We start from the raw sequence: 13,292 nt of genomic DNA on the forward strand, positions 1-13,292 counted from the left end.
TTCACTCATCTGATGTCATATTGTTGATAAATTAGATGGAAATCTATTCATCTTTGGGAGAGAATCCCCACAAAAAGGTGTGTTCATTGTAATTTTTAGATAATCAAGCCAGAGTAGAAGCACCAGGATGTTTTTTTAAGATAAAGAGCTGCTATTTATTTGTAGTTATACTTCAAACATTAGAAATGCTATTTTAGGAAATACTATAAATTAATTTATTTTGATGCCAACTTTAAACAAGTTTCTCACACTTAAATTCCTTCATTCTCTGTATATACATCACTTTGTTGTGGCAAGTAAATATACCATAAAAACTGTTTTTCAAAGTAGATATTCATTACCATGTTTAAAAACAGTCATTTTTGTAGAAAAGGATCTAAATCTGTGCAGACGCAAGTCACAAAAAGGCTCTTCGATTCACCTTAAAGAAAATAAAAAACCTGGGTTTGATGGGTTGGTTGCATTTTAGCTTCATTGATCTTGACATAAAATTTCAAACTATTTTCAGTAACAAAAATAAGACATCACTTTTTCTTTAAATATGCCTTCTGTTTCTTCAGGTTTTATGAATGGTGTTTAGAGGAAGTCAGAAAAGGTTTGTGCTCATTTGCACCTAAACATTAAAAATAAAATACTAAATAAAACATTTATACAGGGAAAAACCTTTTCGTCATTTGGTGCTATATAGATTTGAATTTTCAATAAAAATGTATGTGCATGCTAGATAACATTACAAATAAAGATTAACACTTTAAATGAAAAATAAAAACAAGGGAGCCCAAAATATACAGAAAGGATGTAAACGATGAATTGCCTCATGATATATAAATAACCAAAAACACCTTTCCTTACTTATTGTGCAGTTTATGACATGGTAATAATGAAATGTTCTCAATATCTAAATTTCGACTAGTCGGAATGTCACGTCGATTAGGATCAATAAAAGTTATAAAGCGAACAATGCGGTTTGATTCTGTGTGACAACGGCCTGCCATACATGTGCGTCACCAGGTTCTCACTCTTCCGGCCACCGCTGCAGTTCATTCATAAGGAACAAGACTACTGGTCCGGCCACCACGTCGGTCAACGCGATTAATCGAGTATAAACATGGCGGGTTACCTGAAAACTGTCACTGCCCTGTGGAGGAGCGCAGCCGTCCAGCTGTCACCGAACCCCGCCGTGGTTTCACCTGCTGCCGTTCACCAACTCAGAAGCTGTAAGTCCATCTGAAACTTCTATCAGCGTCAGTCAGTCAGGACCGGGAGGAGGAACCACGCTGGTGGAGCCGAGAAACGGGAGCAAGGAGCCGTTTGGCATCCGGCCATGGATGATTCACACATAGCGTCAAGCTAGCAGCCGGTCTAAACATGGTGTTTGATTTATCACCTGACAAAAATTTTAATGAAAAGTCTGAAATCTATCAAATCTCAAAGAAACAAACGCTTTGGTTTATATTTCCCATGTTTTCAAACTTGAGCGGCTGAGTTCACCTGTTACAGGTACAAAAAGGGCTGGACAGGTAATAAATGTTATCAGAGTTCTCATCTAATCCAAAGGCCACAGTGTCTGTCAGCCCAGAACCAGATGCTTATTAAACACGTATTAAATCAACACCACCAGTAAGAGTACATTATAAATGAACCACTGTCTTTTTCGTAAACATTTAGGAGAAAATCCATAAAAGGGGCAAACTTTGACCCAGTTTCCCAACACTTCTCCAACCTTCATGTTTCAGATACAACAAATCGAATCAAAGTGGACCAGCCGGTGGTGGAGATGGATGGAGACGAGATGACTCGCATCATATGGGAGGTCATCAAAGAGAAGGTAGATTTAAAAGGACGACGTAAATCCTGACGGGATGTCTTTTGTGATAAACAAATATTTGCATCTCTTGTGTGAGTTTGCTCAGAGTGTTGTTCCTTCGCAAATAACCACTGGGCATCTTGCATAGCTCATTTTGCCAAATGTGGATGTGGAGCTGAAGTATTTTGATCTGGGTCTGCCCTATCGAGACCAGACGAACGACCAGGTCACCATCGACTCTGCTCTGGCAACTAAGAAGTATAACGTGGCTGTGAAGTGTGCAACAATCACCCCAGATGAGGACAGAGTTGAAGGTGAGTCAGACTCCATGTGTTAGAAGGTGCTGTATGTTGAAAAATACATTTCCACCATTAAAACCATGATGATGACCACAATTTTACATTTCACTGGTCAAATTTTTTTTTCTTTATTTGGTGCAATGACACGGTAGACCGATATATCGGGCTGGCATTGACCGCTTTTTATACATCTGCATCTGCCGATATTTGTCCTTAGTAAAGCCGATTTTAAAGACAGGCACATTCTCGGGCAGCCTGGCGCTGTAACAGAATTTAATTTAAATGTATTTTTACATTCACTGATAACATCTGCATTAGGACTGGGCAATAAAATCGAAAATTTATTGTTATCAAAATTTCGGACACTTTCCCATGTCAATAAATTTGATAATAAAAAATGAAAAGGTGTGTGTCCCTTTAAGAAGCGGTACCACCTTAAGTCGTGTTAAAATGTGACTAATCGTAAACATGTGGCAGCCCCATCTAGTGGACAACTTTTGTTTCTGCGCATACTTGTCATCGTCCATTTATTGTTATCGAGGTGAAATCCTCAATATATCGTGATATCGATTTTAGGCCATATCGCCCAGCCCTAATCTGCATAATAAATACACTAAATTTACTTTATTTAGAGGTCTAACTAACTGAGCTGTGCACCAAGTTACAATTTAACAGTTAAATTCAAACACAGATTCAGCGTTGGAAATTTTATGCATCAACTGATGATATTAGTGACATTTTAGCACGAAAATAAGGTGGAAAATGTCTAGATATCAACCATGAAAATTGGTAGAACATATCTGCAATCAGCTCACCGTATCTCCTACCCATCGGTATTGGCATAAAAAAAACAGTCAGTTGACCAATTCACATCTTTGAGCTTATTCTCCTTTTAGAGTTTAAACTAAAGAAGATGTGGAAGAGTCCCAATGGAACCATCAGGAACATTCTGGGAGGCACGGTTTTCCGCGAGCCAATCCTTTGCAAAAACATTCCTCGTCTTGTTCCTGGTTGGACACAACCCATAACAATTGGGAGACATGCTTTTGGGGACCAGGTATATACTCGTTCCTGCTAGAGACCACTGCAAACGTAAAAAAAAAAAAAAGAGAAAAGTACCACTTTAATACTAATGTCTGGTTTTCCAGTACAGAGCCACAGACTTTGTTGTTGACAGACCTGGCAAGTTTAAGCTTGTGTTTTCGCCAACTGATGGAAGCAAGCAGAAAGAGTGGGAGGTGTACGACTTCACTGCCGGGGGTTGTGGGATGGGAATGTACAACACTGACGAGGTGAGGGGTCTGCATTAAAAATAGATACATAGATGTACAGGGTATCTGCAGGTTTAAGGGAGCCAAATTTAAGACTTTTTAAGACCTTTTTTAAGGCCACTTTGACCAAATTTAAGCTAATTTTTAAAATTAAATTTAAGCTATAATTTCCAGCTATTGCCTGAAACCGGTGCTAACCACGTCGTGAATGTGGGATTAGCCATCCAGTTACCATTAATGTTGCACTTCCCCATGGCGCAAACTCCCACTAGCTTAACCAGCTAATGTGCTCATCTAAAAATAGCCCCGTTTCACAACCAACCGAATGTGTACGGTTCCGCTTACGCCAACATCGTACACAAAAAAATGCTGAACACTAACTAGAAATTCACGAAAATTTTTATAGAAATAAAAGAATCTTGTTTATTGGGTCTTTGGTAATTTAAGACCTTTGGAAACTATTTAAGGATTATTTGTCATTTTTAAGGATTTTTAAGGCCTTAAATTTGGAAAAGCTAATTTAAGACTTTTTAAGGACCTGCAGATACCCTGGATGTATGATCAAGTCTGGTGAAAATTGATCTTGATGTATTCATTCTCTGGATTCTCATGGCTGAAACCCGGATATTGAGTTTGTGTCATCTTCTCCTAGTCCATCAGTGGCTTTGCTCACAGCTGCTTCCAGTACGCCATCCAGAAGAAGTGGCCTCTGTACATGAGCACCAAGAACACCATTCTGAAGGCCTACGACGGCCGTTTTAAAGACATCTTTCAGGAAATCTTTGAGCAGTAAGAAATACCAAACTTGCAGCATTGCACTAAGAAACTTCTACTCCACCGGATTGTGGTTAGTGTGGTTGTTTTCCTTCAGGTCATACAAGTCGGAGTTTGATAATGTGAAGATCTGGTATGAGCACCGACTCATTGACGACATGGTGGCCCAGGTCCTGAAGTCCTCTGGTGGATTTGTTTGGGCCTGCAAAAATTATGATGGTGATGTTCAATCCGATATTCTGGCTCAGGGTAGGTATGAAGGTTGGGTGATGATGTATGTCCAGCTGATATTCGTCAGTCCAACCAATAACGATGGGTGATATATTGGTGCAGGTGATGTTTAGACTTTTTGCCAGCTTGACACGCAGCCATCCACCAACCATAATAGTCAATAACTTCATCTGATTTCCAAACCTTAGCAGGTATGCTAACAACTGGATACTAAAGTCACGCTACTGTATTTTTCGGGTTTGTTGTGTGAAGGTTTCGGCTCTCTGGGTCTCATGACGTCAGTTCTGGTGTGTCCTGACGGTAAGACCATCGAGGCGGAGGCTGCTCATGGGACCGTCACCAGACACTACCGGGAACACCAAATGGTAAGACCCCTCTGCTCAAACACAGCTGGTCTAGAAAAAGCTGCGAGTTTGAGAAGATTAGTTCATAACGATTCTGAATGACCGACTTTCAGGGTAAACCAACCAGTACCAACCCCATCGCTAGCATCTTTGCATGGACCAGAGGACTGGAGCACAGGGGAAAACTGGATGGAAACAGTGCCTTAATAAAGTAGGTGAATCTTTTAAACACACGTTGGTTCGATTTCACATCATATTCATTTAGCTGCTATCCTGCTTCAGGTTTTGTCAGACCTTAGAAAAAGTGTGTGTGGAAACTGTGGAAAGTGGTGTGATGACCAAAGACCTGGCGGGATGCATTCACGGTTTGGCCAAGTCAGTTTTCATTTACGTCCAAGTTACTTTTATTAATCTAATTAGTTCTTAATTTAATCTAATCTGTGTTCTGTGATCCTGTAGCGTCAAGCTGAACAAACATTTTGTCAACACATCTGACTTCTTGGAAGCCATCAAGACCAACCTGGACAAAGCTCTCAAATGATTAACCAGAAGACAATGCTGTTAATGATCAGCTGTAAAATTTCTTTCTTTAAGCCAGTTTTTAACCTTTTGTACTCTTGTATGCACATTTTTAAATGAAAACAAGGTTTTTGACATTTTGTATTTCCAGTTCAGTGCCTGTAATTACTTTTCTAATGCACACAATCTTAATGGCACAAAAAATATTAATTTGAAGCCTCTTCTGGGACCAGTATGTACAAAACGTGTTGTCATGAGCATAAAATAAGGTTTATTTCCAGGTATTAAAGTGCCTAAAGTTGTTGTTTGCGTTTTTATGCTGAGAAAATGCAGCAGCTAAAGGTAAGAGGATAACCAGATGCTGATTTGTCATATTTCACACACTGGTGCCGCTCACCAGATCTCACGTTAGATCCCTGAAGTCAACCAGCTGAGATGGTAGCTACTGTCTTCTACCAGCAGATGTCATAATTACCAAAGCCAGAGTCGTGTGCTGCTCTGGGCCATGTGTTTATATTTTGATTTGTGTTCAAACTCCCAACACGTCTTAATTTAGAACCCTGAGAAGAACCAAAGACGCTGCAGCTTCCAAATGTTCCTCTGGTTCCTCCAACGTCATTTAGGACTCAAAAATTCTGCTGGACACCCAACATTAGCATCTCGTATCCCATTGTTCAGATAAAATGTCAAAGGAAATTAGCAAAGCGCCTTGATCAAAAATGACAAGAAATTAGCATTTAGATTACACCCCCCGCCCTTTAATTTCCTCAGAAGAACCTTCTGGAACTGCTGCCCACCTGATATCTGCAGCTACATTTCTGTGAAGAAAAAAAAAAAGATCAGTGTCATCCAGAAAAACGTTTCCTATTGAAATGAAAAGCATCCATAGTGTCTTCATGAAGTAGAGCAGCAGCATCCTATCCTTTAAAAATGTTCAAGTCCAATCACAAACAGTTCAGAAGGTTCCTTCTGGTTTTTGTGCACGTTTTGACTCACTTTAACCCTCTCCTCTCCTTGGTTTAAATGGTAAAACCAACACATTCTGACTCACTTCTACATCTTTACTGGTCTCTACTGGTCTTCCAGGCTGTACTGTGAGACCTCTTCAAATGGTCCAGAACGCAGCGGCGCGTCTGGTCTTCAATCAGCCAAAAAGAGCACACGTCACCCCTCTGTTCATTGAGCTCCACTGGCTACCGCTAGCAGCACGCATCAAATTCAAATTGCTAACACTAGCATACAAAGTCCGAGACGGTACGGCTCCCATCTACCTGAATCCTCTTGCAAAGGCTTACGTCTCGGCCCGGCCGCTCCGGTCATCACAGGATCGTCGGCTAGCAGTGCCTACACCACACTCAGGACAATCCAGACTCTTCTCATGCATCGTTCCACAAATGTGGAATGACCTTCCAAGCACTACCAGAACAGCGGCTTCCTTTTCAATTTTCAAGAAACTCCTGAAGACCCTGCTCTTCAGAGAGCATCTTAACTTGCACCCTCCCTGCACTCGTCCCCCTCTCTACTGTCCACTCCTTGTTCCCTCCTCTCCATGATTGATGTCAAGTTGTTGTTATTGTTGTTGTTATTGTTGTTGTTAGACTCAAGGGCAACATGCCGATTATCACTTGTAAGTCGCTTTGGACAAAAGCGTCTGCTAAATACATAAACATAAACATCTTTAGGACTCCGTAATAATAAAAACCACCAACAGTCCTCATAGTGAGATTAAAACAGGCATGTTCATTGTTTAAACTAGAGAACCTTTATTAAATTATTCATGGTCAATTTCCTTGATGTCTCTGTTTAAATTTTCCCATCTCAAAAGAAGAAAAGATGAACTAGTTCCTCTGGTTTAGTGTGCATATCAAAGCTGACCTGCATGGCAGGACACGAGGAGCTGAACGTCTGAAGAGCAGGAGGTTCGTCCGAGTTAACATCCACTCAGCAGGACTCTCAAATGACACTTTAAAAATGTTTCCCCTCGATATTTACGTCCAAATATTAGTTTTAGTTCAACTGCTGGTTCTCCAAAGGAACGGCTCGCTCTTCACATCCTGTTTGAGGGGATCTGCACAGGAGAGCACATCTGCTGTGTGATGAGGATAAGAGTTTCATAATATTGCCTTTATTGGGGATTTGAAGATTCTGTCGTTTTTTTTATGCCCCAGCTCTTCTTCCTCACACTACTTTAACAGAAAAACAGTTTCTGTTTTACTTTTCTTTTTAAAAGTGCTTCAAATTGTTCACTCAGTAATTCAAAAACTAGAGCGATATTTTCACTACACGGGATAGATTATTAATGTAAAGCTAAGCCAGGTGGAATAAAAACGGAGGACAAACACGCTGCGTTGTTGCAGAATCATTTGTACAGTGAGCAGGCTTTCACATGCCAGCAGCTATGTGGACGTCACAGCCAGCGTATGGGAGAGTAGAAAATTTGGTAGAAAGTGCCCTGTTAGTAGAAGAAAAGAAGAAGAAAAAAAAACAGCCTGTGCAAAAAGCACAAATGCTTTAAAAATGAGCTTAAAATGGTTGACTTTGCAGAAAGCGGCCGTAATGATGTGAACGGAGGACCGTGGAACTACTTTGTTGTTGGACAGCGAGCTGGAACGCCGCTCTAGCTTGCACGTCGAGTTAAAAATAAAAAGCATACACACTGGCTGTGAATGACGATGACTTGTATCACATTAAATGTAACCGATGGCTCTGGGTAACTGTTAGATACAACAAACAGACGTGACTGTTCATCTGTGAGTCTGTTGAGTTTGTATTTTCCTGTTAAACAAGCTTCAGGTCACAGCAACACTTTTAGTGTTTCTAATGAAGTTCAGACGTCTCCTCTGAAGCGTCCTCCTCAAGGACTCTCATCACTTCCTGTTCTTTAGCAAGGAGGCCAACCAAGTGTCCCAAAACCGTTCAGCTTCAGCTCTGGTCTCTCTGCACTCACGGTGTTGTGTAGCTGCTCGTATCCTTCCCAAAGTTGTAATACTCCTCCATGTCCTCCATGTTTGCTGTAGTGAGTTTGGTGAGGTTTTGGGAGCCACTGTTGTCCATACTGTCTGGTGACGTAAAGCTGAAGTTCTGGCCTTCATACTCGCTCTGACTCTCCATTTCTGGAAGAACTTCTAGAAAATTAAAACAATATTAATTATTTAACCACATATGATCTTTTTATGTCTACATCTTGAAAAAAGTATCACATTTTTGTTAAATTATTTTTGACAAACTGAACCGATGTTGGTCTCAACTTGGACCAAGTTTTTCATTTTAGCCTGATCTAGAATCACTTTCTTTTAGAACAAACAGCAAAAATGTGAGGAATAACTGGTCCAAACTGTCTGAAATGAAGTAAAACTTCTTTGGTGCCACATATATTTCCTTAGCCAACATGGATGATTCAATCAACAAGTAAAGATAATAATTGTGCTTCTGTTTGAAGTTCTCATTCACTCGTATTTTTCTTATGAACTGCTGTGGTCTCTAGTGTGAATGAGTCGTTTTCTGTGGGAAACAGAAGCTCTGGCGTTCCTGTACTTTTCTGGAGTTGCTAATGCTAATGGTTAGCTTCTTCTAGCCAAGACTCACTTTCATGTCTGCAGACTTAAGAGTGGTGTGGAAAAAGGTGACATTAAAGTAAAGTTAAGAAAACACGAGCCTCGAGAAAAACCTATAAAAGTGAATAATTTTATAGATGTATAAATTATATAATATAATTTTGTGTGATTTTGTTAGATTTGACGAACTTTAAGCTCAAATCCACTGAACTGTGAGCGGCGAGCATCACAGTGCAGACGACACCTGACGGACATGCTAGAAGAAGACCCCCAACCCCCCCCCCCCCCCCCCCCCCCCCGAATGATTCTCAAAAAGGGACTGGAACCGGACAGAAGACCCCCCCCCCAAAAAAAAAACTTCAGATTCATACGATTCACGTGTATGCAGTGGCGGCGCCAGGGGGGGGCGCTTTAGCTACCCCTGGATTGGTCATTGCACCCCCAAGTAAATATTAGATTTTTTTTTACACTTTAATTTTAATTTAACGTGTGGATGTGATAATATTTAACATACAAAACAAAAATAATCAGTAAATTATCATAGAGATAGTAAAAACTTAAACCAAAACAGGAAATTGATGTTAACCTTTGACCTCATTTGCCACCTGTGAACGAGTGAAAGGTAGAGCTAGTGGTATAATGGATCGGTTTTTGTTGCCCACATTTCCACGGGTTCAGTCAGAAACGAATGAATCTTTGGAAGCAATCTCAGACCCACAGAAACCTACGGATCTGGATGAAGAGAGTCAACCCTCAACCGCCGCAGCAGTCGAGGGTTTTGCCGCTGGAAATGCTAACGCTAACGTTAGCTAACCTTGCAACACTATAGATGGTTTTCTGCGTGGCTGTATGTGTTTATGATTTCATGGAAAAGTCAGCGATTGTTCACATGTTTATGATGTATATTGATGATTGTTTCAGGTGGTGTTGAGGTTTTGTGCACGCATGTGTATCTGCTAGTGTTGAAGGTGTTTTAGAGAACAATAGGTACGCATGACCACTTCCTTCATAGCACCCTCAATAAAAAGACTGGCTCCTTCATTGCACCTGCAGAAAAACATTTGTAGAGCCGCCACTGCGTGAATGCCATATTTGGCGAGTTTGTCATAAACATGGCGACTGAAGCGAAGTTCACTGCGGCTCTTTCCCCTGTTCTAAATGACTTGAACACATCTTTAAAACAACAAGTAGAGGCGCTAAAGGCCTTTCTTCTAAAGAAAGATGTTTGCGCTGTCGCCAGACGCCATTTTTGACTACAGCCAAAAAACTACAGCGTCGCAGACATCACACACAGCGACGCTCAGTTTCTCATACACAACGAAGGCCGTGTTCAAGATGAGCCAGTTCTGCGCAGATTAGACCAGCGGTGATCGGCGAGCAGCGCATGCCGGTTAGATTTGTGTCCGACTTGATGCCGACTTGCTCTGACGTCACGCATACGTAGGCAACGATAACCTCGTGAGATCAAGGCGGCCGCAGATTTTGGAGCAAGGCGCTGCAGTTGCTCTCCCTCGGCTGCTAAACCTAGGGGATGACGGGAAACGCCTGGCTCTCACCTGATCTAAGATCTGATTGGTTCATATTTTGATCCGAACATCCGGTGGTAGAACATGGAATGTTAGTTGGTCACATGTATTCTGTAGATCATGTAACGTTGATGATGACAACTATATAGGCCATAAAGAGAAATGTGTTTTGTGTTCTATTGTCACGTTTCCTATGAGCACACTGAAGCTACAGCTGATAACCTTTACTTATTATTACAGTCATGTCTTCATATACAATATATGATATCCACAAGCACGTGAGGATGTGTTTCAGCTGCTAACAGGCACCAGAATTAAAATTGAAAATTAAACAAGTGTGAACGCTAACGCGATATCTTCATCCATCGTCACCCGCGAGCTACACATGCAGGAAATTGTGTCCAACTTCAAACGCCGGCTTTCACCCACTCCCCCTGCTGCTTCCGCCTGCTCGTCTGTCTTCCAGGCGAGGCGCTGCTCAACTCGAACACGGCCGAAGACAGCGGCGGAGTTTGCTGCGGCTCTTTCCTCTGTTCTAAATTACTTGAATGTTTTTAAAACCACAACAGGTAGAAGTGCTAAAAGCATTTCTTCAAAAAAAAAAAAAAAAAAAAAAAAAAAAAACGATGTTTGCGCTGTTGCCGGGCGCCTTTTTGTTTTTTACTACAGCTAAAAAACTACAGGGTCGCACGGTACAGTCGGCATTTCCGCCTTTTTTCTGATTGGTTACTTTTGAGCTGCCTAGTCCCGCCCCTCAAGTGCCTCTCTGCCTGTGAGTAACCAGAATTAAACAGAGGACGAGTCTAGCAGGCCAGCCTAGGTTTCTCTGTGTACGAGGACCTCCACCAGCAATCCTTGTGTGAGATCTTTAATGGTAACAAATAGATCCTGTCTTTAAAAATTCTGAAGACCGGAGCACTCAGATGAGCCAACGTTTCGACACTGGACGCGTTTTTGTCAGATGAAGACATGTCCAGTGTCGAAACGTTAATCTCTTTTTTTTTTTTACTCACACCTAATAAACCTTGGCCCACTTGAGTGCTCCAGCCTCCCCATTTTTAACTCTGTGTCCATCGACTGTGCAGCACCTATTTGTGAGTGGATGATGCGCAGAGGGCCCCATTCTTTATCCAGATCCTGTCTTACCTCTGCAGATAGCTTAATGAAAGACCAGAACAAGAATAATCTTAATGTTGTAACATTATTTTTAGGTAGGCGGCATCACACTTTGATCTTGGCTGCCCTCAGACACCGTTAGCTCAAATTCAGAGTAAAAGGGTTTGTCTAACCCCGGCTTTCCACAGCAGCCGTCAGCAGCACGTCATAGCTGCTGATAGGAACGGCTGTGGTCAACAGAACCTTTTCCACTGGAGCCGTCAGCAGCGCGAGTCGGCCGCGTCTCAGGAGCAGCATGTCGCGGCCTTTACGCGCCGGTTCTATTTCCTACGCGCGACGCCTCTGAAACGGGTCAAGTTCGACATTTTTGGGGAAGGAAAGACAGGAAATCGGACGCGGAAATGGAGAGAAGCTCCCGAGATTTTCAGAATAAAGAACATACTGCCTTCCGGTCGCTTTACTTTAAAAAAAGTTACTAACTGTGCGGCCCCGTGAGAAGTTATCACCTAGCTAGCGGTCTCCTTTGTTTTTCAGGTCCGTATTGGCGATTATAAAACAGACAGAATATAAAAACACATTTTGGAGCCATGTTGTAGTTTTCTCCTGCTTGTTGTTGTGTTTACTGACGAAGTCACTCGTGTGACTTCGTGCCCTGTCGGTGACAGCTGCTCCTCTGCTGCGTCGCGTCTCGTGGGAAGGGCCAAGCAGCAGCTAGACGTGCTGCTGCAGTAACGTGCTGCTGACGGCTCCCGTGGAAACCCGGGGTAAGGCAAACAACACGTCTCCAAACTGAAGCCGTGCAGGAAACTTTCCGTAATTCTATAACTTAGACGTTCGACACAGAAACACACTTGAAAGACAATGAAACCATCTCTTATTTGTCCCGTAATATTAACCCAAGGTCGAGTATCGCTCAGAGACAGAATCTGCAAACTTTTTGGTGACTAACGAATACATCTGAGAGGAATAAAATCCGTCCTGACCTTGTCCTTCTGGGGAGACGTCCATCCCATGTTTAACCTTCATGTGCCTGCTGAGGTTTCCCTTCAGGTTGAACTTACTTGTGCAGTAAGGACACTTAAAGGGTTTATTGCCAGCATGAAGGTGCATGTGGCCCAGCAGGTTGTACATTCTGTTGAAAGACTTCCCACACACCTGATCCACAAAGACACAAAGACACTGACATTAACGGTTGTGTCACTTTGATGCACTAGCGGTGTTTTCTTCACCTGCTGGACGTCTCTGCTGCCACACGAGGGCCGAAACACCCACCTTGCACTTAAACGGCTTCACGGGCAGGTGGACGATCATGTGGGTCTTTAGAGTCTGCTTCTGGATGAAGCTCTTGAAGCAGACGTGACACTGAAAGGGTCGGACGCTGTTGTGGATGAGCATGTGCCTCTTGAGGTTGGCAGACAGGGTGAACTCTCTGGAACACACTTCACACTTGTGACCTTTCATCCCCTGCAAAGGGAACACAGGTCAAGGATGCAGGAGGTAGCAACGACTGCTGCCAATCTATTGAAGGCATCCGTAGAAAACAGATTGCTTAATCTTGAAAGAGTGAAACACAGGTGAGGCCTTAAGTTCGCTTGTTGACGGGGCCAGCATTAGGATCTGCTGGAGGTAAACGGGGATTATTAATAAAGAGACCATTTGCTTTCCATGTTTCCCACTCCTCTCCAGTGTTGGACTGATTTTTGAGCTTATAATCAAAAGGAATATTTATAGTCAAAACAGGTCCAAAATTCCCTCCGCCTTTCATCTCTAAACACCTGAAGCCACGCCCCCATGACCTCCATGACCTGCCACAGTGCTTCATATCGGTCTATCTCACAAGTAAGAAAAACA

The 13,292-nt window shown here is 42.2% G+C and overlaps 2 protein-coding genes across 4 annotated transcripts in view; one reads left to right on the forward strand and one right to left on the reverse strand.

Moving 5' to 3' along the window:
• The first annotated feature begins 764 nt into the window (after positions 1 to 764).
• LOC139071835 (isocitrate dehydrogenase [NADP], mitochondrial-like) lies at positions 765 to 5,547 on the forward strand. The gene is made up of 11 exons (XM_070555087.1): positions 765 to 1,217; positions 1,737 to 1,828; positions 1,956 to 2,121; positions 3,003 to 3,163; positions 3,255 to 3,398; positions 4,030 to 4,166; positions 4,249 to 4,400; positions 4,635 to 4,747; positions 4,840 to 4,937; positions 5,009 to 5,101; positions 5,186 to 5,547. Exons 1-11 carry the CDS (start codon positions 1,109 to 1,111, stop codon positions 5,265 to 5,267), a joined length of 1,347 nt encoding a protein of 448 aa, XP_070411188.1. The 5' UTR covers positions 765 to 1,108; the 3' UTR covers positions 5,268 to 5,547.
• Positions 5,548 to 6,984: 1,437 nt separating this feature from the next.
• znf710b (zinc finger protein 710b) overlaps positions 6,985 to 13,292 on the reverse strand; it is a 31,313-nt gene continuing 25,005 nt past the window's right edge. For all 3 annotated transcript variants that reach the window (XM_070555080.1, XM_070555081.1, XM_070555079.1), the window contains exons 3-5: positions 12,714 to 12,905; positions 12,425 to 12,596; positions 6,985 to 8,370 (exon numbers count right to left, since the gene is read on the reverse strand). In XM_070555080.1, coding sequence (XP_070411181.1) covers positions 8,189 to 8,370; positions 12,425 to 12,596; positions 12,714 to 12,905 — 546 coding nt within the window. In that variant the 3' untranslated portion in view covers positions 6,985 to 8,188. The remainder of the gene's footprint in view (positions 8,371 to 12,424; positions 12,597 to 12,713; positions 12,906 to 13,292) is intronic.

This window comes from Nothobranchius furzeri, chromosome 9 (genome assembly GCF_043380555.1).
Source record: "Nothobranchius furzeri strain GRZ-AD chromosome 9, NfurGRZ-RIMD1, whole genome shotgun sequence".
In the NCBI taxonomy this organism is placed as follows: Eukaryota; Metazoa; Chordata; class Actinopteri; order Cyprinodontiformes; family Nothobranchiidae; genus Nothobranchius; species Nothobranchius furzeri.